This window comes from Octopus bimaculoides, chromosome 6 (genome assembly GCF_046866305.1).
Source record: "Octopus bimaculoides isolate indiv1 chromosome 6, ASM4686630v1, whole genome shotgun sequence".
NCBI lineage: Eukaryota > Metazoa > Mollusca > Cephalopoda > Octopoda > Octopodidae > Octopus > Octopus bimaculoides.
Window position 1 is genome coordinate 113,670,559 of NC_142933.1, and position 23,627 is coordinate 113,694,185.

At 37.3% G+C, this 23,627-nt stretch overlaps 2 protein-coding genes across 3 annotated transcripts in view; one reads left to right on the top strand and one right to left on the bottom strand.

Annotated features, from left to right (window-relative positions):
- Positions 1-3,315, top strand: part of LOC106867451 (meiosis-specific nuclear structural protein 1) — a 39,803-nt gene extending 36,488 nt beyond the window's left edge. For both annotated transcript variants that reach the window (XM_014912330.3, XM_014912329.3), the window contains exons 10-11: positions 52-177; positions 3,062-3,315. In XM_014912330.3, the coding sequence (XP_014767816.2) occupies positions 52-177; positions 3,062-3,157 (222 nt within the window). In that variant the 3' untranslated portion in view covers positions 3,158-3,315. The remainder of the gene's footprint in view (positions 1-51; positions 178-3,061) is intronic.
- Positions 3,316-8,619: 5,304 nt separating this feature from the next.
- LOC106867449 (vacuolar protein sorting-associated protein 72 homolog) lies at positions 8,620-22,334 on the bottom strand. Its single transcript, XM_089354450.1, has 7 exons — positions 22,196-22,334; positions 18,515-18,636; positions 17,113-17,265; positions 14,120-14,210; positions 11,504-11,698; positions 10,410-10,575; positions 8,620-9,195 (listed from the first exon to the last, which is right to left on the bottom strand). Exons 2-7 carry the CDS (start codon positions 18,623-18,625, stop codon positions 8,760-8,762), a joined length of 1,152 nt encoding a protein of 383 aa, XP_089210576.1. The 5' UTR covers positions 18,626-18,636; positions 22,196-22,334; the 3' UTR covers positions 8,620-8,759.
- Positions 22,335-23,627: the final 1,293 nt, after the last annotated feature.

The following is a 23,627-nucleotide window of genomic DNA, read 5'->3' on the forward strand; positions in this document are numbered from 1 at the left end:
ACAATCTCCCATATATATATAATATGTTCATTTTATTTGTGTTATTTACAGGAAGAGAATGAAATGGAACAGAAAGTATTGCAAGAAATGGCAAATGAACGGCAAAAGATCATTGAAGAAGAAAGACAAAAACTACTGCAAGAGCATGCCTCTAAATTACTTGGTTACTTACCAAAGGTAACCTGGTTTTCATTCATTTAAATCCATTGTGCTCTGCCTGAATTTGCCTTTTTTCTTTTCAGGGTTAATAAAACATAGGCTACAGTCTTTTGGATTCCAGAAGATGTTCGACGAATGCTCATGTGTTACTATGATAAGTCGAGGATGAGACTTACAGCAGGAAAGTTCACAATGGAGTGGCAATGGCTTGAAGTAGGTATTGCAGCTGGATGCATGATATCATTCATCTTATTTGTGCTAGTCATGGAGATGTTGCTAAGATCAACAAACTGTTGGAAATCTGTTACAAAGACACCGTTACTGTATTATCAGAAAATAGAGAAGCAGCAGATGGAATGCTAGAGTGGTTGGACGAACTAATAGGATGGGCGAGAATGGAATTCAAAGCTAAAAAATCTCGAAGCATGGCTTTCATGAAATGAGTCCCAAAAAGAAGTGAAATTCAGGATAGGATGTGAAGATATACCAACAGTGAAAGAACAACCAGTAAAGAGTCTTGGAAGATGGTACAGAGATTTACTAAATGATAAGAAGCAAAGTAAAGAAACACGATTTAGTGGAACAGGGACTAAAAGCAATTGACAGAACAACATTACCAGGAAAATTCAAATGTTGGATACTGCAATTTGGACTGTACCCAAGGATAATGTGGCCACTGTAAATGTAGGAAATAGCCTCGAGTAGAGTAGAAAGGATGGAACAAAAATGCAGTGTGTTTATCAGAAAATGGTTTGGTCTTCCAAAACCACTGAATACAACTGCACTGTATGGAAAACTACTGATAACATCAATCGCCGAAGAATATAAGGTAGGAAAGGCAAAGACAGTAATGATGTTAAGGTATTCGAAAGATCAGAACATTCGAGAAAATCCTCCAAAGGTATGAACAGGGAAGAAATAGAATGCAGAAGAGGCAGTAAATAGGGCGATCAGAAAGCTAAGGCTTGCTGATATAGTCGGAGCAATGCAAGAAGCAAGAGCTGGTCTAGGGTTACACAATTTCAAGTCATTTTGCATGAGCAGTGTAAAAGAGATGAAAGAGGCAGTGGTACACGAAGTAAGAAAGGAAGAAGAAGAAGAAAGGCAAAATGTACATTTGGTGCAACGTAGTCAAGAGGGACAGTACTTGAGATGAGAGAAATATGTGGTCAGCTGCAGAATCTAATGGAAGGAACTTTGGGCTTGGGAACAAGCAAGGAAATCCTTTCTGATTAAGTCTACTTTTGATGTTTTACCTTCACCGGCCAATTTAGTTGGGTGGAACATACAAACAACTGTTGAATGTAGATGCGGAGAAAAAGTAACGGTGAGACATGTTCTGTCAAACTGCAGGCTAGCACTAGAGAGATATACATGGCATCACAATCACGTCCTCGGTATCATAAGTGCAGCACTCCAGGAGAAGATCGAAGAATATAATTGGAGAGAATACCCAAAAGTGGAAAAGTGCAGAAAAATATACTTCCAGAATGAGGGAAAAGACATAAGGCCAGACCTTCAAATAAAATATAGTAGACAGACGAAAAGTTGAAGGGATACTGGGGGCTGGCCATGGATTTGGAAAGACTTAATATTTCCACTCCTAAAAACAACAAAAAGACCGGACTTAATCCTATGGAACACAGAATGGAAAATTGGAATTTTACTTGAGCTGACAGTGCCATGGGAAGAGAACATCGCTAATGCAGGGCAACGGAAGGAGAAGAGGTATGAAAAATTAATCAAAGAGTGCAGAGAACAGGGATGGACTGTCAAGTATTACCACCTGACAGTGGGGTCTAGGGGCTTCATTGAAAGGAAAATGATGACATTATTTAAAAGAAGGTTTGCATTTTCAAGCTCAGAGCTGAGAAAAGTAATAAGGAGGATACAGGAGTCAGTCGACAAAGTCAGCTTCTGTATATGGCTGAAGCGAGAAGCCCCAATATGGCTTGAAAGCCATAACATGCCGACTGGGAAATAGCGTCACTAGGTGAGGCTGGCTGACACTTAAGCAGCATCGCTGATTGACAGGTGGGCCAATATCTTATTGCTTGGCTGAAAGTTTGGGTCTGAATATTTTTTCTTCTAGATATTGTACCATTAGATCAGTTATTAGGTAAGTATATCTCTACATTGTATATATTTGAATTGAATTGTACTTGGGCAGAACAATTTTGAAGGGTGCCTTTTACATGTCACTGCCACGGAAGCCAGTTATGCAACAATGGCATTGGGCATGAATATGATTTCACTTGGTTTGATGGGTCTTCTCAAGCACAACATATCACCCAATGTTCGAAGGGTATTCTTTATGTGTCACTGGCATCAGCCACGTCTGTGATTTCACTTAGTTTGATGGGTCTTCTTCTCAAGCATGGCATATTGCCAAAGATCTCAGTCACTTGTCATTTCCTCCATGTGGCCCAGTGTTCAAAGATCATGCTTTACCACCTCATCCCATGTCTTCCTAGGTCCTACTTCTTCCACAGGTTCCCTCTACCTTTAGAGATTGGCACTTCTTCACACAGCTGTCCTAATCCATATGCATCATATGACCATACCATTGATTCAATTACAAGAACTAGGTCATCAGCATAAAAGTGTTCCCCAGGGCAGCTTATCTTAAACTACTCTGCTCTGGCTTGGAAGTCTTATAATGAACAGAGGGGTCTGAAGACAGAGCCCCTATCTTTCTGCTAAATTCCTTGTTGTTCCGTTATCTCCCACCTTGCTGAATGCACCTCTCTCAATTCACTCATCTATTCCTAGCTTCTTCACTGAGCATGGAACCTTGATAAAGGCCACCTCGAGGTTGATAGGAGCCAAGACGACATGAAGATATAACTAAAACTGCTGACTACAATGAAATCAATATTTATTGTTTTTGTTGTTTTAATAGGGAGTAATACAAGGACCAAAAGATCTTGAAAACCTTGGAGCCAATTTTCAGGCGGCTTACAGTAAACGCTGTGAAGATCCTTTAGAAGAATGCTAATTATGAAGTGTGAAATTTGAAAGGATAAAAACAATGACAGAAAACAGGTAAAATTAAAAATGAAACTATGAACTGCAAAGATGAGTAGGATTATCTTAAATCTCACAATATCTGTTTTTTTTGTTTTTGAATTAAATCTATATTCTTCTTGCTTTCTATGAACTGCATTTGATTAATTATTTTTGTTTAGGTCAGATCTTGGTGGCATCAGCCACGTCTGAGATTTCACTTGGTTTGACGGGTCTTCTTCTCAAGCATGGCATATTTACACAATATAGTAAAATTTATTTGCCAACATAGCATGGCTGTCTTGACTAGGACTATGTTGCTACTTTTTAACCCCAGGAAAACATCTTTTCCAGCTGGTTTATCGACACATGATCTGTGTCAGACATACTGCAAGCAAGGGGGCTCACCGCTCCCTTAAAACTATTGATAGTAACAGCACACCAATGGTTTCTGGGTTATTTCCTTTCCTCAATGCTGGACACCCACCTAGCAGTCACCCCCCTTGCTTACAGTATGCCCAGGACAAATCATGTCAATAAACCAGCTGCAAAGAGTTTTCTTTGGATTAAAAAGTAGTAACATAATCCTAGCCAGGACAACCATGCTATGTTGGCAAATAAACTTTACTATCCAGTACTGTTACTACATAGATCTCAATCAGAGATTTAAAACTAGTCGTTTTTTTCCCTTAAAACACAATAATCCTATCCAAAAGTAATAGTATTTAAAAAAAAATCAAAAGATATCAACTGGATTAGGACTGGAAGATAACAGTTTACTCGAAGCCACCACAACTCTAGAACCTGGTGAATGCATTTTTTACTGTGTCTCAGAGAAGATTTTTGAACACCTCCTTGATCTTGGCTACCAGATCAGCCTTGAGGTTTCATGCAGAATGTCTTTCTCAACCACACCTCACACACAGTAATCCATTGAGGAAATTAGGAGACCAGAAATTGGAGCTGGTAAGGTCATACAAATTCTCTGACAACCATTTGGATCTCTTTGTGGAGGTATAGCAAGGAGCCAAACCCTGCTGCCACATATATGGTCTTCCAGCAGCTTTACATAGCTGTGAATTGTGCCTAAAGCTCTATTGAGAGATGTGGGGGTAGCATGATGTTTACCCTCTTTGGAGACATACCCAGGGACCATCACAGTTTGGGGGAACTTATTTTTCGAGTTACATGGGACATCACATGGATTGTAGGCAAGCCACTTGTTATAGATGTCATGCAATTGGTCCTGGAAAAAGTTCTTTTCATGACGAAGCAGATCATTCCAGACTCAACAAGGGTTCTCCTCCTATGCATCAGAATTTATCCCTTGCATCTCTTGTACAAGTTGTAGCGAAAGCCCTCATCCAAGGCCAGCTTCATAGTGGTGACTTTCTCTCACCAAAGCCCAAATTTGCTGGCTTGGATCTCTTTCACCTTTCCCTGCTGGACTTAGCTTTGTAGTTTTTCTTTCAGCTGTCCATATCACATTTTGCACCCTTTACAATGTTCTCAGAGCATTGAGCAGCAGACATGATGTTGGCATTTTGATATTTAGATGGCTTCCAGTCCTTCATGTCAGCTAACTTTTTCTCAACTACAAAATTCATCTTTTTGCTGTCCAATGCTGTTCTTGAAAAAAGGAGACAAAAATATCGTCATATTTAGCCTGAACACCCTGTATATACATGTGTGCATGTATAAACTCGCATATCAGGTATACAAACATGGCATAGTTATCTATTTTTTCATAGATTGGGAAAATGTGCACAGTCTCGATCAATTTTCAAACTTTATTGGGTTCTCATCAGAAGTCCACACCACTTGATCAATGCCAGAGAAGCAAGTAACCAAATCCAGTAGTTTCACAAAGCTGGTGCTTCTAATCGGCATAACTCCTCACAATATCAAAAGGGATCATAATGTAAACCTATGTAGCAAACATACAAACATGGCAAATCTAACTATTTCTCTGTTTATAGTAAAATTGATGAACAGCCTCAATATATGTTTAGTTTGCTAGTTCTATTGGTATGTAGTACTATAGTTTTTAGAATCACAATGTCCTTTGTGAGAAGAATTTCTTTGTTGTATAAATACTGTTTTTTTTTTTTAATATCTAGCTTTGTGGTTATAAGCTAATACTGTTTTATATTGAATGTTATTATTTTAATAATAAGCGGGTGTTGACATATGCTAAAGTTTGCTCATGCTGCATGTTGATTCCCAGAAGATTGAACATCTTTTTGTATTTATGGTTTGCGGTGGTTACGTATATGAATTGACTTCATGCTATATTGTCTGTTTTTTTTTTTTTTTACTTACTAGGACTTTGGTCTTTGCTAGGCCTTTTGATTCCAGACCTTGTTTCCATACCTAAAATTTCTTCTAGTTCTGGTAGTGATTCAGCAGTAAGAATAAGGGCGTTAGCATATAGCAACTCACTCTTATAGCCTGGGGAACTAGGATAAATAAGAGGGGATTGAGAACTGATCTCTGGTGGACTCCTACTTCCTTGCTGAACTCATTGTCAACTTCCACCTAACTGACAGCATCCCTGTACATGACTTTTACAGCTCTATGTTGTCATGGAAAACAGGAAACAAATGATGGTGATGCTCTTTTACTACTATCACAGGATATCATTAGAATGAGACAAACACACACACACACATATCATCATCATTCTTTTAATGTCTGGTTTCCAGGCTTGCATGGGTTGAACAAAATTTGTTGAGGCAGATTTTTGACTAACCTTCACCTGTTTCCATTAAATAATGTTTCTCCCAGAAGATTGGAAACAAATACTGTTTGCATGACAGTAACACTCACTTTACCACTTTACATGGATTTGAAGCAAAAAGATAGTAACAGACACACACATACATATATATATATATATATATATATATATATATATATAGAGAGAGAGAGAGAGAGAGAGAGAGAGAAATAATGGTGGAAAATATACATGCCATGCTTGACTGCTAAATCCACAAGTTTTTTTTATATTCTCTCTTATTCCTTTCTTTTGAAGAGCTTAGGCTCAAAATGCAAAAGACTTTTTCACTTTCCTGAGCATCAAACTAATACACCTGTCTTCATTTTACCATAAATTTCAACTATATATATATAACCTTATCATCATCATTATTTAACATCTGCTTTCCATGCTGGCATGGGTTAGACGGTTTAACTGGAGCTGATAAGCCAGAGGGCTGCTCCAGGTTCGAGCCTGATTTGGCATGGTTTCTACAGCTGGATGCCCTTTCTAATGCCAACCACTCTAAGAGTGGGTTTTACATGCCATATATATAATATATGCAAAAAACAAAAGATGAAAATATTCAAAAGGTGAACATTCATGCATAAGCATATAGATATCTATGTATTTACAGAACAGGTTCACATGCAGTACAAAACATACAGAAAACTAAGTGGAGCAGGCATAGTATTTCAGGTCTGACAGCTGTTTCTGGGGCTTGGAATTAATGTTGTTAGATGCCAACATTACAACTCTTACATAATTCTGAGCTTCCAGAAATAGCTGTCAGACCCGAAACACCATGCCCTCTCTCCTTAGTTTTCCATGTTTTGTACTCCATGTAAATCTGCTCTGTAAATATATATCTATATGCTTATACATGAAGGCTTGTCTTTTGAATATTTTCAGTTTTTAATTCTCCCTCTCTCTAAATATATAGTGGTCGGCGTTAGGAAGGGCATCCAGCTGTAGAAACTCTGCCAAATCAGATTGGAGCCTGGTGTAGCCATCTGGTTCGCCAGTCCTCAGTCAAATCGTCCAACCCATGCTAGCATGGAAAGCGGACGTTAAACGATGATGATGATGTATATGTATGTTTTATATGTCAAGCCCAAGTGTGTTTATTTGCGTCATTATCTCATATCAGTTCACCTAAAATCAAATCATTTGAGCACCACAACATGTTGTCTGTATTGAGCACCTCTGGAACTTAGCCACTGACTCTGTCTCTTTATTTGATATATATCCCCTCTTATTTATCATGAGCCTCCAAGCTGTTACTGAGGACTTTAAAACTGGCTGTGCCTGAGAGTTCTTCTATGCTGATGACCTTGTTCTTATTGCTGAATCACAATTAGGACAAGAGAAGAAATCAAAGAGCCTAAGAGTTACCATAGCAAAGGCCAAAATATCGATAAGTAGGAAAACAGACAAATTGCAGGTACCTTCAGGGAGATGGCCCTGCTTGATATGTAGACAAAAACTCCATAAAGTGTACCCAGTGCAAGCTATGGACTTATAAGACATGCAGTAGTATCACTGGATGACTAATGAGAAAGTAGTCTTTACACATGGCAGATGTACAAGTACATTAAACACCAGAAATGTACCAAAAATAGACTCTCTCATCTGCCTGAGAGGATCCTTAGAAGTAGTAGACAGCATCTGTTATTTAGGTAACCAAGTTAGTAGTAGAAGTGGTTGTTCTGAAAGCAAAGCTGATAGAAGTTCAGACAGTTACTACCTCTGTTAGTAATGAAAGGCCTCTCTCTCTCAGAGTGAAAGGTAGATTGTACGATGCGTGTGTATGGACAGTTATGCTACATGGCTGTGACTACTTACTGGGGATATGCAAAGACTTGAAAGAAATGAAGCCAGAATGCTTCACTGGCTGGGTAGTGTCAGTTTGCAAATACAACAGAGTGTAGGTGATCTGAGAAAAAAAAATGGGTATACATAGCATCGTATATAACCTGTGCTGGTATGGTCATGTGTATGAATGAGATCAATTGCATCAAGAGGTGCTGATCTCTAACTGTAGAGGGAACATGTAGAGAGGTAGACCTAGAAAGACATGGCACACAATGTTGAGAAAAGATCTACAAGTTTTGGGACTCACAAAGGGGATAATAGGGGACTGACACTACTGGCAGGTTGCTGTGCTTGAAAAGACATGTCAAGCTATGTAAAAGCATGGTTGCCCTTGCATACAGGCTCATCTTTTGCAATCCTCTCTAGCTGAGCGTTCCTAATCTTGCAGGCTCATAAGTGTTGGCACCATGTAAAAAGCACCACCGTACCAATGTTGCATTAAAGCACTCATTACACTCTGTAAAGTGGTTGCCACCAGAAAGGGCATCCAGCCATAGAAACCGTGCCACAACAGACATGGAGCCTGAACAACCCTTTGGTTGGTTAGCTTGTCAAAACCGTCCAACCCATGCCAGCATGGAAAACAGATGTTAAATGATGATGATGATGACTTTATATATATACATACAAATACAACAGGCTTCTTTCAGTTTCTAAATCCATTTCTTAGGCTTTGTTCGACCTGGGGTTGTAGAAGACACTTGCCCAAGGTACCATGCAGAAAGAGTGAATCTGAAACTGTGGTTGGGGAGAAAACTTCTTACCACTCAGCCATGCCTGCAGTTAAATACACAAACACAAGCTCATTCACAAAAACAGTGTGCTTTTCAATGTTTATTTGTATAAAATTGTAAGAGTACCTGAAAGACACTCAAGGAAGTGTCTAAATCATTCTTGTATGTTTGTATAAGAAAATCCCCTTTCAACACAGATAACATTAGCAATTGACTGTGGAGAATTTCTAACTAGTTGCTGATGCTAAAAGTGTGGTTGTGTTGTGAGCCATAGATGATGATGATGATGACGATGATGATGAATTCTGTTGGTTACTACTTCGAGACTTGCGCTTCAGCTCAACAGACTGTTCTTGTTGGATGACAAGTGCTTCCCTCAGTACCTTGAAAGCTGTTGTTGTTGCATACGGTGTCTGTGTGATAGGATCAAAGTATTTGGCTGGTTGCCGTGTGACGGGACACAGAGTTCTAGATGATGCTGATGCTGGTTTAGCTCGGGTTTGTGGAAAATATTCCCGAAATGTTTTATCATCTGTAAACGTAATGAAAGTCCGAGAACACTTTGGACCAGATACTTGCTTTGAATGTTTGCTCTTCTCTGGAGATTTGGAAGGATCGTCATTTTCGCCTTTTGTTTCAGTTTTCAATGATATGGAATCAACACTGTTCAAAAAAGAAAAGAAAAAAAAAAGGCAAATGATATTCTATATATTTTCATTAAATGGAATGCCATTAACATCATCAAATATATAACTTTGCGAAGCCAACGAGGTAACTGCTAGATAATTATAATCACTTCACCTATCCAAACTACCATTGAAATCTTAACAGATTTCCAACTGCCATAAATGATCCACCACCAACTCAATATAGAAGCTAAATGGCTTTCAAATTATGCAACATGCTAGAATGGTCACAATGAAAATCACAATACATTTCTCTAATTTGATGATGATAGAAACACTGAATGTCAAATGCACTTTACATCATTTGACTGTGAGGTGCTGTAGTCTTGATTCTTTGGAATTTATGAGACCACTGTTGAGTAGCACATCAAATCCTGTCATTTTCTCTCAAACTTAGTGAACCATTACTATATTATCTAAGATTTCTTCTTATTTTTTTTTTTGAGGACAGTATGATATGATCTGAGAAAATGTTTGGCTATTATTTCTAGTAGGTTGAGCAATTATGTGGAAGTTACCTTGTTGGATTGTATTATACAATAGGACATTACTGTTGTTTAATCTCAGCTCTGGTCTAATCAAGGAAACCTATGATGAAAGCTGACCTATTATCCTCCAATATGTCTTGGGTTTTTTACACAGTAGAGTATGATTGGAGATAGATTTGTTTGCTATATCTAACAAGTCAACTACATATGTATATTGTCTGTATTACTTGGATATTGTTGTGGTCTTCTGAAGTATTGCTGGTGTATCAAGTTGCATGCAGTTTATTTAACATGAACCCAGCTACAAGAACTATTGTAGTTAAGTGCAGATGGCTTAGTATAGTTGCAACAAAGCTTCTCTCTAGTTGTCTTCATCTTTTTTTCAGCCTTCATATCAATTCCAAATTTCTTTTAAGTCTTATCTAACTTTTTCCTCATTCTAATTTCTACTCTACTAATTCTTGAATAACTTCTATCTCCCCGGTTTACCTGATTAAATGAATAAACTGGTCGCTCACACATGCTTCATATTTAATTAATAGTAGAGACATTATCCATGTAAAAATCATCCCATGAATAACTTCCGTTTCTGTTGTAATCTCACTTGTTACAATTATGTATCATCTTTATTATTTTATGTCTACAGTCATACTGTGATTTCTCTTTAAACCATCCACCAATAAAGCTACAAAAACTTTCATACCCTGAGACATCTTCTACGTTAATTTCTGGTTCATTATTGTGTAATGACTGAGGCAATTCCTCAATCAAAGGCATAGTTACAGACTGGTAGCGAACCAAAGCTCCTTTGTAAGTAGTTTTTTGAACTCGACACTTTTTCTTCTCAGATTCCAGTCTTTGGTATGTTTCTACAAGAGAAAGGAAACCAAATCATATTTGGTTTATCTATAGCAAGCCCTATAAAGAGTGATATTAAACCACGAAAATTTACCTTCAAATTATAAAAATAAAATATCAAGTTTTGTACACATTAAAAATGATGATATACTTAGTATGTAAATATGACAAAATATGCAAATATCATTAGAAAATATGATACCAAGTACAATTTCATTTCAAGTAAGAATGATACTAAGCCTAGAAATTTAATAAAAAGTCATGAAAATATAAGAATTCAGAATTGATCTTGCAATGCTTGAGTGTAAACTGTATGTTGGAGGAGACACAATACAACTGCAACACAAACTGTATCAAAATGACTTCTGCCATGAAATACTCAAGCCTGATATCAACTATAAATATTCATTCATGCGTAACAGACAAAACACATGAACAGAATAGGCATTGGTATTGGTATCATCACTGTTGTCATTTAAACATCCATTTTCCATGTTGGCATGGATTAGGTTTGACAAGGACTGTTTGTTTTTATGGCTAGATGCCCTTCCTAACACCAACCACTTTACAGTGTGGACTGGATGCACCAGCGCATTGGTGGTGGGGAGGTCACCAAGACAAAGATCTTTTTGAGTTTGTGAGGGGGGGGGGGGGCATTGGAGGAGTGGCCTTGTGCCAGGCGATGAGAGAGGTTAGAGTGTGACAGAGGGATAGAAACAGATATGTTGCTGTAGAGGAGATACAGGGTTACCCAGTCAGAGGGAGAAAGTGGTGAAATGCCAGGGCTTACCCTCAAGGTACAGTGATCAGAATATAAATGGGATGGTAGAGTATCACCCACAAAAGATTTTATTCTACACCAAGAACACAATGTACAGAAAATATTTCATTTAATGCGAGATCCACATTCTACCTATGTGGGTGAAGGAATTTCATTACCCAAGGACTTGATATTATATTCTTCTGTCAGTTTAGCCTCCTCTAACAACTCTGACTGAGTAAGACGTCGCACCTCGGTTACATTTCTTTTGGCTGCTATTTCTTTCATCATCTTAACACGGACTTCCCGTTCCTTTTCTCGACGTGCAGTTGCCTGTGACTTTTCTGCAGTTGATTGACGAAGAGATTTTCTTTCTGAAATAAGGACAGAGAGAAAACAACAATAATCATCATCATTAAACATCTGTTTTTCCATGCTGGCATGGGTTGGACAGTTCGACAGGAGCTGGCCAGCCAGAGAGCTGCCCAAGCCCCAATTGTCTGTTTTGACATGGTTTCTACCCTTCCTAACACCAACCACTTTACAGAGTGTACTGGATGCTTCTTACATAGCACTGGTGCTTAATTCGTGGCAGTGGCAAGAGTACTTTCTATGTGGTACTGGCATGGATGCCTTTTTGTGTGGCACCGAAACAGGTACTTTCTATGTGGCACCAGCACCTGCAAGCCAAGGACCTCTTGAATGAGAGAGAGAGTGGGAAAATGACCTTAAAAAGTATACCTGTATGTATGTATGGATGGCCACAATTTTACTTAGCAGGACATATCTTCTCAAGCACAGCAAATTGCCAGAACCTCTCAGCCCCTTGTCATCTCTGTGAGGCTCAACATCTGAAGATCCTTTCTCACTACTTTGTTCCATGTCTTCCTAGGTCAACCCCTTCCAGAGGTTCCTTCCACAATTAGAGATTGGCACTTCTTTATGCAGCTATCATTGACACACATCACATGGCCATACTAGCACAGTCTTCTCTTGCACACAGCATTTGATGCCTCTTACACCTGATTTTTCTCTTAAATCATTTATACTCTGTTGTACCTGCACACTGATATTACCCATCCAGTAAAACATGCTGGCTTCATTTCTTTCAATCTTTCACATATCCTCTCTGTAGTCATAGTTCACATTTTACTGCCATGTAGCATAGCTGTATGTACATGGATATCTCTTACAATCTGTCTTTCACTCCGAAGGAGTGCTCCCCTTTACTACCTACAAATGTAGAATTTTCTCTCAATTCTGCTTAGTCTGTTCTTATCCTAGCAACTACACTTTCAGAACTTCCTCCACCACTGCTAACTTGGTCTTCTGGACAACAGAAGCTATCAACTACTTCTAACAATCCCCCTCAGCATTTGGGGAAGCCTATTGTCTGCACATGCATAGGTCATTGCCAGTGCCGCCTGAATGGCTCTCTATGCCAGTGGCATGTGAAAAGCACTATCTGAGCATGGCTGATGCCAGTGCCGCCTGATTGGCTCCTGTGCCAGTGGCACGTAAAAAGCACCCACTACACTCTCGGAGTGGTTGGCGTTAGGAAGGGCATCCAGCTGTAGAAACACTGCCAGATCAGATTGGAGCCTGGTGCGGCCTCCTGGCTTGCTAGCCCCCAGTCAAACCATGCCAGCATGGAAAACGGACGTTAAACGATAATGGTGATTTTTAATGCTTATTGTACCAGCAATTTGCCACACACATTCTCCGTTAACCTTCCTTTGATACTGCTACACCTCTTATGTGTCCAAAGCTTGCACTGGGTACATCATATGGATTTTCTACCAACATCCTTCTTACATATTGAGGAGGGCCATTTCCCAGAAGAGACTTGTGATTTGTTTGTTTTCCTACTTACTAGGACTTTGGTTTTTGCTAAACTAACTCTAAGGCCCTTGGATTTAAGGCTTTGTTTCCACACCTGAAATTCCTTCTCCTCCCAGAGACAGCTGGTTTTGAATTCCTCTGTTAAGACCTGGAGGACAAGAGGGGGCTGAGAACTGAGCCTTGGTGAACTCCTGCCTGTACACTGAATTCATTGCTATACTCAGAAATTGCTAACCTTAACCTCACTGGTAGCATCCTTATACATGGCTTGTGCTATTCTCACTAACCACTCATCTATCCTTAGCTTCTGCATTGACCTTCAGATAAGAGAGCAAGGGAGTCAAAGACTTTCTCCATGTCACAAGAAGCCAAGTACAGAGGTTCATTTTTGGCTAAATACTTCTCCTGCAGTTGCCTAACCAAGAATATAGCATCAGTCATGCTCCTGTCTGGCACAGATCCAAACTGCATCTCATCTACACGAACTCTGTCCCTAATTAATTGAGCAATGACCCTTTCTGTGACTTCCATCACCTGATCCAGCAATTTGATGCTTTTGTAATTATTTCTGTCTTAGGCATCACCTTTACTTTTGTTGCAGTTGACTATAATGTTACTATACCAATGGTTGGGTATGACTCCCTCATGGACAACATGATTTACTATACAGGTAATAAAGCCACATCCTACTTTGCCAGATATTTTAAGCATCTCAGCAGTGATTCCTGATGAGCTGGAGGCTTTCCTACACACATAAATACACACACAAGCAACAGGCTTTCAAACAGTTGTGTATACTAAGTTCCATGTGCAATAGAAAAACCTAAAATCATGTATCCTATGATTTGTTTTTCCATTTGTTTACAATATATGAACTTGAATTTGCAAAGCAAACTTCTTAACAAAGTGGATATGCTGGCACCATCTCATACAGCAGCAAATACAATACTTGCCTGAATTAGAGTGGTAAATTTGTAAAGATGGTCGTTCAGCTTTCTTAAGTTTAGGTCTAATTTTGGCTGTCTCCTTTAGTTTTTTTGGTTCCTAAGAAAACAAGAAAATGAAGAATATAAATTTTCTGGTGTCACATTTTAACAAATGTTTAAAGGATTGTTCAGTTTCCCAATCACCATCATTTCGTGTCCACATTTCATGCTGGTATGAAATAAACAACTGAACAGTGGTCCAAGGACTGTATCATGCTCCATCATCTACTTTGGCATCGTTTCCTAAGGCCAACCACTTTAAAGTGTATTTTTCATGCTACCAGCACTTGTGCTAAGCAGCTTACAAGGTTTTCAACTCCAAGACAGGCATCTTTATTGCTAAGAGGTGAGGGATTAAAGTAAGAAAGCCAGAGTGAAACAGATGTCTTACTGCTGAGGGGCTACTCACATTTTAGAAGAAAATATTGGCGTGGAGCTGGGAAGAGATAAGAAGAGGGGTGATGAAGTGTCTGTGTGAACCATCAAGGTATGAGGTAAGTAGAAGTGGCAAAAGTATATGGGAAAGTGAGGGATGGAGAATGGGTAAGGGGGTGACTATAAAGAGTGAAAAACAAGTACTGAGTAGAAGTAGGGAAAATGAAGGTGAGAACAGAAGAGATTGGATAGGGTTGAGGGTGGTGGATAAGGGATGAGTGAGACTTTTGATGATGGGGGTGAAAAGTAGTGAAGATACAGTAGACATGGGAGGTGAGAGATGGTGAAAGAACTTGGTGGCTCTGTGATGAGTGGAGGGGGTCAATGTCAAATGTAGGTGGAGTGGACAGAATGACGAGGGATGGACATCAAGTGAAATGGTTCCAGTTAGTAAGAAAAATTAGTGGCATCATGGGAAAGCAGCAGTTAGAGAGATGAAAGGTGGTGGAGTGTATTTGGAAGGCAAACAGTTATGCATATATGGATATAGTTGCACAGAACTTAATTTTCTTGAGTCCAGTGGGTTTCAGAAAAACTAAGTTCTCTCTCTTTGTGTTTCACAAAGATAGCATTTTACAGAGTTAATAAACAAAACATAGCACCACATCTGAAGAAGCCAAGTAAGAAATTAAAAGAACAAAGGCTAATCACAGTTCAAAACCATAATGTTGTACAGAAAAAAACCTAACACTGTACAACACACTTTGAATATGTTTAACTTCATAACAGACTTGAGAAAAAATAAAGACAAAACATAGAAAATATGTGGGAGACATTTAGCAGAGGATGTGTCATTGCAAGCATAAGAGCAAGGAGTGAAGGTGTGACGATAACTTCACTCCACCAGTCTCAGAAGCCCTCTAAACCAGATAAAAAAAATTAAAAAAAACTGAAAGAAAGTTAATTAATGTCCGAGAAAATTATATGATGACTAAAAAGGAAGTATAATGTTAAAGTATATTGTTGTTGCCATAGTCATCATCATTATTATTTTATGTCCGTATTTCTGTTGGTCAGAGGTCTGAGGACTGCATTGAACTCCAGTGTTTCTGCTCTAACATAGTTTCTATGGCTGGATGCACTTCCTAATACCAACCACTTTACAGTGTCCTGGGTGTTTTACTCGTGTCACCTGCACTAGTGAGGTCACCAAGTGATTCGTAAAATAAGACTTCTTGATTGAATTGGCTTACATCAGGGGTTGAGAAGTAAGCGTCTGATAGAGGTATAGGAAGTGGCTTAAAGGAGAGAAGAAAGTGTTGGTAATAAAGTGTCAGGATGTGCTCATCATCATCATCATCATCATCATGGTACAAAAAGGTGAAGGGGATGGGGACACATGAAAAGAGGGAAAAAAATAATAACCCTAAGTTGAAATATGAAATAATTTCGCAATATTGATGATGTTTAGCTCTAGATCAGAACCTATTCAGAAAACTTATGATCAAAGACAATTAAACCATGACTATCTTGTGTTCTTAAGAGTATAAAAAAAACAAAAAAACACTAGATAATCAATGATTAATTGGCAATTTGCTGTACTCGAGAAGACCTGTCCATCACAGCAAATCTGATTTCCTAAAACCACCTGGTATGCTTGTACATGCAGAAATCTGCCCCTGCCTCATTAAGCTTTTCCCCCCAATTCTCATACCCAATCTAGGTTCCTAATCATCTGTTATAATCAACTGAGAGCAGAATCAGCACATATATCCGCCTCTCCTTTTTGGTGGTTATGAACTCCTGCAGGGAACCATTTCCAGTCCCTATTATCATCTTTGCCTACACTATTTCTACCAATCACCTCCTTGCCATGCTTTCAGCCACTGCTCTTTCCCCTTTACAATACTCCATCTGTTCTTATACCTCTCTTATCTGCTATCACTCTCAGTGCTTTCTCATGCCTATCATCACGACCCCTGATGTATCTCTATATCTCCCACTCTCCACAGCTCTTACACCTTGCACACCAACCCACTACTTTCTGTTCTATTTCTCTTCCTGAGCGACTCCTGTCTCTCTCAACTTACCCCTCTCCATATTGGTATTTGCCTCCAACTGCACCTCCACCCCACCTTCAACTATGTTACTCTCCTTCACTCTCTTATGAAAGCACTCACTCTCATCCCTTCCCATGATCCAGTGTCTCACCCTCTTGTACCTTGAGAGTTGGCTCTAGTACCCCATCACTACTTTCCTTTTATCTCCTTCACCAAGACGCTTGCACTTACTTTCATACTTTAACCTTTCAATACCTGGTATAAAGCCACCCACTAATGGGTGGCTTGGCATGTAGCATGTACGTAGAAAAAAGTAAAAAGAGAAATCAGATCTAAGCATGCTATGGTACAGGGTTGAGAGAAATAAAGATATGCTGTGATGCAGAGCATTTCTAGCTGGTATGGAAAATACATGTTAAAATAGAGATGATAACGAGGATGGTCATTATCGTCACGATGATCACCAGCCTTAGATATTATTATTAGGAGCCAGTGGTGTTCCTAATTGTGTTAGACATTTCTTACCTTGTAAGCTTTGGTGTTAATTCCTCTTTTGCGTTTTGGTTCATCATCATCATCTATATCGCTGCGTATTTCGTCATCCTCATCAATACTGAAGTCAGAGTCAACCTCATCAGATTCAGAGTCTTCAGACTGGAAGTCAATGTCATCCTCTTCCTGAAATACATGAATGGATACAATACTGAATGGTGTGACATATCTAAGAGGCCCAATGGCTGTGAGGTTAATGTTGTATTACTAACCACATTGTTTGAAGTTCAAGTCTTACTTCAGTCAATGTGGTGTGATCCCTGGACAATACACATAACTATTGCCACCAGCAATTATCTGACTAACTAACCAAAACAAAAAGGTTTATTCCAATTCTGAAAGCAATTGTTTAAGTAAAATAAACAATTCCAACTATACACTAGAAGCCGAAATCAAATATCAGTTTAAACAGTAAAAATATAAAACCAAGATTGAAGTGAAAAAGAAATGAACTCTTCCAACACTATCATCAAGATATGTCTAATTACCAAAGTAGTACACTTTTTCTAAAAACAAATTCCTGAAAATGTGAATGAATTAAAAGATCATCATCATCATCATCATCATCGTTTAACGTCCGCTTTCCATGCTAGCATGGGTTGGACGATTTGACTGAGGACTGGTGAAACCGGATGGCAACACCAGGCTCCAGTCTGATTTGGCAGAGTTTCTACAGCTGGATGCCCTTCCTAACGCCAACCACTCAGAGAGTGTAGTGGGTGCTTTTACGTGTCACCCGCACGGCAACAGAATACTATTGGAATGTATATTGACCAATATTCTAGTTTATAAGGTGACAGTTGAAGTTTGAAATGTAATTAGATGCTGAAGCAAACAATTTTTGTCAAAATAGGGTCAATTAGTATAGAAAGTAAACTTCAGTGTACCAATGTTGAAAATAGGTAATTTACTAGTATTCTGCAGAACCTAGTAGTCATTCTTAACCTTTTTGTAATCATCTTTCTGTTTAAATACACTAATTTTTTCACAATCTATTTCTGAAATAACGAAGAATATAGTAAAATAACTTGATCCTCATTAAGCTAATGTTTGGATTATAAATTAACATGAAATTTTAATTTAGATCACATTAAAACAATAAGTCTGTACTGTAGAATCCAGAACAGTCTTGTGTGGTTTGGTATGAAAAGGACCTGTATTCTCTCCACTGCAAGGTAAAGTAATACAAGTACAACTAAATGTCTGTTCATAACAAATTGCCTTTGCTAGAGAGAAACTAGCAGATGCAGGTCAATATCAATATGTTACTTAGTAGATCAGTTCACCTCTAAATTAATAACATTCAGTAATTGATTATTTCTGTCGAAAACATTTAAGAGAAAATAATAATCATAGAAGTTCTTGTAAAACATACATCATTAAAGCCACCATAAGTGTTCTTGTAAAAATCATCTTCTTCTTCTTCGTTTAACAACTTTGACATTCGATTTCCAGCATTGTGTCGAGGTTGACGTTCTGCTGCCATCTTGGATAAATCTAAAAACAATAAAAAGAAAATAGTAATCATCAACCTTGCTGTTATATTGTGACCACATCCCACCTATATCCTTCATCCATCTGAGTGATCTCAAATACTCTCTTTTGAGTTTTTAATTGAATTAAGAAGTAATTTCGTGTATGTTATTCATAGGCTCCACAATTTTACAGCTCCACTACATATGTCTATACATATATATATATATGTGTATAGGCATGCACACACATACAGGAACAATTACAAACATACCGCATATACATATATGGAAAGGGAACACTATAAATTTGAAAATGCTGTTGAAGAAATAGATGCCATAGGGTGAGTGAAGAGAAGGTATAGATGAAGAGGGAGGGGGAAACGAGAAAACAAAGTTAAGAGAGAGAGAGAGAGAAAGGAATGGGCAAAAGTGAATAGATAATAGATGGGAAAAAAAGATGAAGGGAGAAATAAGAGTTATGGGAAGTAAGAATAAACATAAGTTGCAGGAATTATTATTATTATTATTAAGAATTAGATACTGTTTGAAAAAAGCGAAAGTGTGTTGTTTGCAAAGTGAACACCTGTAAAGTCACTCAATAAAAGTGTTCAGTTTATGTTTAGAAAAGAGGATAGATAGTTGCTCATCCATACAGAGACGACAGAAAGATTTCCCTTTGTCATAGGGGAATGATCTAGATAAAAATTTTCCAATCTAAAGAAAAAAGTTTGTTAGAATCTTTAAGGTGCCAAATTAGCATACAAAGTCCTGTAGAATTATGCTTACGACTATCTAAAGGTGGAAAAGTGGTTTGCCAAATGGGATTTCAAAACTGTAGAAGATAATCCAATATAAAAAACTTCCTTAGTTACAGAGGTAATCTTGCATTGGTAAACGACATTTTTAATATGGCAGTTTCCATTGAGGACACAAGTTTTATTCAGTCCACACTTGCAAGGTCTAATATCATTGATATTATAATTTAAGGAGAGGTTATTGTTAATATTATTGTTATTACAATTATTAAGAAAGACTCTGTTACCTTTTAGAATATAGCTGTTAAGTTATGATATAATCTTTAATAGATTACTGGTGTTAGAGAAACCAATTCTGATATGGTGTGTGTTGAAAATTGAGTGCCATCTGGAATTTTAATAGGAAAGTTCCTTTCGATAGCTTGATGAAATAAGTGGGGAAGGTTATTTTAATTTATTTTCCATACGGAATAATCAACCAGATACTTTTACTAGTGTTACGCGATTCATGCTGAGATTTATTATTAAAAAAAACCTAATCTTATTTTTAAAGAAGTGTAAAAAGAATGGAGAAGTATAGTTACTTCCCTTCGACTGTTTTTAAAATTACGAAGGTAAAGATTATGGATATTTTGATGAAATGGGATATTATTTGAATTATTGACTATGAGAGAAACAATGTGAGTATTCTTGTTGTTATTGTCTATTACTGTTATTAGCATAAGTATTGTTATTACTACTATAATTATTATCAATGCATTAAACCAAATGATTAGAGGAAGAGATAGGAGCAAGGTTGTTATAGTATTTAATTTGTTCCTTATATCCTGTTTTATATAAAGCTGAATTATAGAAATCAGTGTTATTATTGAAAACGGTTTTATTGGCAGATAATTTGGCAGTCATGGTATTAGCTGTCAGAAGTGAAAGTAGAAAAATCTGACAAGGGACGTTACTACTAGGTTTAAGTTGATTCTTTGGCTACTGACAGCTAATACCATGACTGGCCGGAGCTATCTGTCTGTCTGTCTCTCTCTCTCTATCTATCACTCGAAAGTTATTGGAACAAATTCGACACCTACATCCATGCGTTTGAAACATGACAGAGTATAAGTATTTACGGAGCATAAGTATCACATTTATTTTAAAACTTAACTTCAAACTTCATTTGATAAATTCTCTCTGTTGAAAATTGTATTTTTATATTTTAAATAATTTGCAATTTCAGAAAATATATTTTTATATTAAATTTGCGTTTTCTAATTTGATAAATTCTACGGACACAAACGAAGGTGGACGAGTGATAGATAGATATATATATATAGAGAGAGAGAGAGACAGACAGATAGATAACTCCGGCCAGTCAGTAGCCAAAGAATCAACTCAAACCAGCAGTATTTTGTTATATTGGAAGGGTGGTTACTAAAAATGCTGATGTATTTCAGGTTTGTTGAAAGATTATGGTAGAGGAAACACAAGGCTGTATTTAAGTTTAGAGTGAGATTGAGGAAGTTAACCTAAGTTCTATCATCATCATCAAAGGTAATTCTTAGGCCCTTCTTACCAAAGAATTTGATTGCATTTAACCTTTTGTAGTTTTTGATTAGAGGTATTTTGTAGGTAAAGGAGGCAGTTATCACAATAAAAAAAAAACCACCGAGTAAATCTTCTTGAAAATGGCTTTTCTCGTGTAACGAGGATGCAGCTGTGTGTGTGTGTGTTATATATATATATATATATATATATATATATATATATATATATATATATATATATATACGCTTATATAAATTGTATGGTGTAATTATAAGTAACTGAAAAATATCAATTTAAGAACTATATTGACCCACATCTTAACGTGTACGCATGCAGAGAGGAGATGCAACATTCTCCACGATTCATAGAATGCTATACAAGTATATGCGAAAGTAAATAGGAATGTAAAATATAAATCGTTTGACCCGAGAAAAAAAAAAGAAAAATTGTGTAATAGGTGTAAAACAACTTGCCCTAAACGAATATGAAAAAAAAATGCGCGCTTTAGTTTAACTAAATTCAATACCATACAAAATTTAACAATATAAAGGTAAAACATAAAGGATAAGAGATTAATAAGGCAAACATACCAAAATAAGAATTTATAGAAAATAACAAGCATTTATAATTCGTATGTGTATTTGGTGTGCAAGATTCTTGATGTGGATACGTGTGTTGAAAAAAATACAATTAAACCTTGGGAGAGGCATTACGCCGGTAATAAACTAAATACTGTTTATAAATTAATAAAGGAGTGAACCAGTGCGTGTGTTTATTACCGGCATAATGCCTCTCCCAAGGTTTAATTGTAAGTATATATAAAGATAGAGGATTAAAATTAAAAACAGCAACACGTATTTTCATTTATATATATAAGGTTAAGGAGGGTGTTTTATTTAACCAAACCCAAAGATACAGGTAATACCGAGTAAGTGCTGTATACCGGCTATATATATATATATATATATATATATATCGCTAGAGGTGAGTGCTTTGTTTGTTGATGCTTAACTGTTTCTGCGTTAGCTTTACACTTGTAAATGAAAGTTTTGATAACTTTTCAAGAATGAAATTAGTTAGACTTTGCTGAATTTGGTCATATTACAATTTCATACAAGGTTCGAGACGAGAGAAAAACTATTTTATAACATTTCAACAGACTAACCGAAAAAAACCCCTAAAAATATAAGAATCAATTAATTTTTAGAATTTGAAGGTATTAGATTGTATAAATAAAATTTTATGTAACAACAATAATGCTTATTATAATTATAAAAGGTGTCAGCCTACCAAGAAGCTTTTTTCTGTAGAAACAATATTTTGAAATGAACGGAGTCTACGAAGTTGACCGAAGAGTTCAATGATATTAGTTATCTCCCTTAGGTTATCAGTGTCTGTGTAGGGCAGAGAGCCCCTAGGGGTCGGCAAGGAATTACAGTGGGTCGGTGATAGCCTAGGAATCGAATGGGAGTTGACGTGCGAAAGAACAGCTCACCCAGATGAACTGCTCGAAATATTTTGTCAGCGCCATGAAACGTCGGAAAACATGAGGCGTTTTTCACATTTTCTAACCGTGAAAACAATTTCATAAAAATCGAAAGTTTAATACTGTATACTCGTACACGTAGTTTTAAATGTAAAAAGTGTGTCATCTTCAATAGAATTTTCCTAATTTGTCGTACATGTATATTTTACCCAACATTTTAATTGCCAGCACCAGTACCCGGTACGCATTTAAGATACGTAGGGTATAGAGATATTTTAAATGAGGAGGGTGGTCGATGCAGAAGAAGTGGCTAAAGGGGGTCGATGGTCGGAAAAGTTTGGTGACCCCTGGTCTAGGGCCAACAATAGGTTTTTGAAGATCTGTTATAGTTCCATTGCTAGTGAAAAGGACCTTATCAATACAATAGTAGGATCTTTCTGAATTGACGGACACCACTTTTCATTTATGTTTTATGTAGTGTTTTTGGTACCGAAACACTTTCAAACTTCGTATACTTGTATATTTTGTATTATAGAACAGATAAAAATTTTGTATTCGAAGTTATTTCATGTAAAAAAATTGTCGTATTTCGGTAATTTCAACCGATCAATGACGTCTATTGAGGTGAAAACAATTACTGCCGTGGAATGTAAACATGTTCTAACGGTGTCATGGGATCCTTTCCCTTGAATAAAATTAGTGCCGTTGTTTGTCAACAACAACTATCGGTGGTACTGTTACTTATGACATCGTTCGTGCGTTTGTACTGGTTTTAGCTTTAGGGTTAGGGTTCGTGTTTTAGAGTTAGGGTTAGTGTTAGGGTTCTAAAACCCTATAACTCATAACCCAACCCTAACCCCTTACTAGGGAATAACGATCTTGACACCGGCAAAAATTATTGTTTACAAAAACAGCAGTAACTGTATTCAGCTGAATAGACGTCAGTGATTGGTTGAAATTACAGAAATACGACAACTTTAACATGAAATAACTTGCGATGTACAATTTTTTGTTAAGAAGAATAAGAGAAAAAGTTGTTTTATATGATACATTCTACCAGTATCCCAAGTTTGAAAGTGTTTCGTTAAGAAAACAAGTGGTGCCCATCAAATCAGAAGGATCCAAGATAGATGGTTGGATAACATCCACGAGTTTGATTGATCTCGCTTGGGTATCCAGTCAGATCAATTAGAGACGTTTACTTCTGGTTGGACTCGCTGGAAGGCATATTTGAAG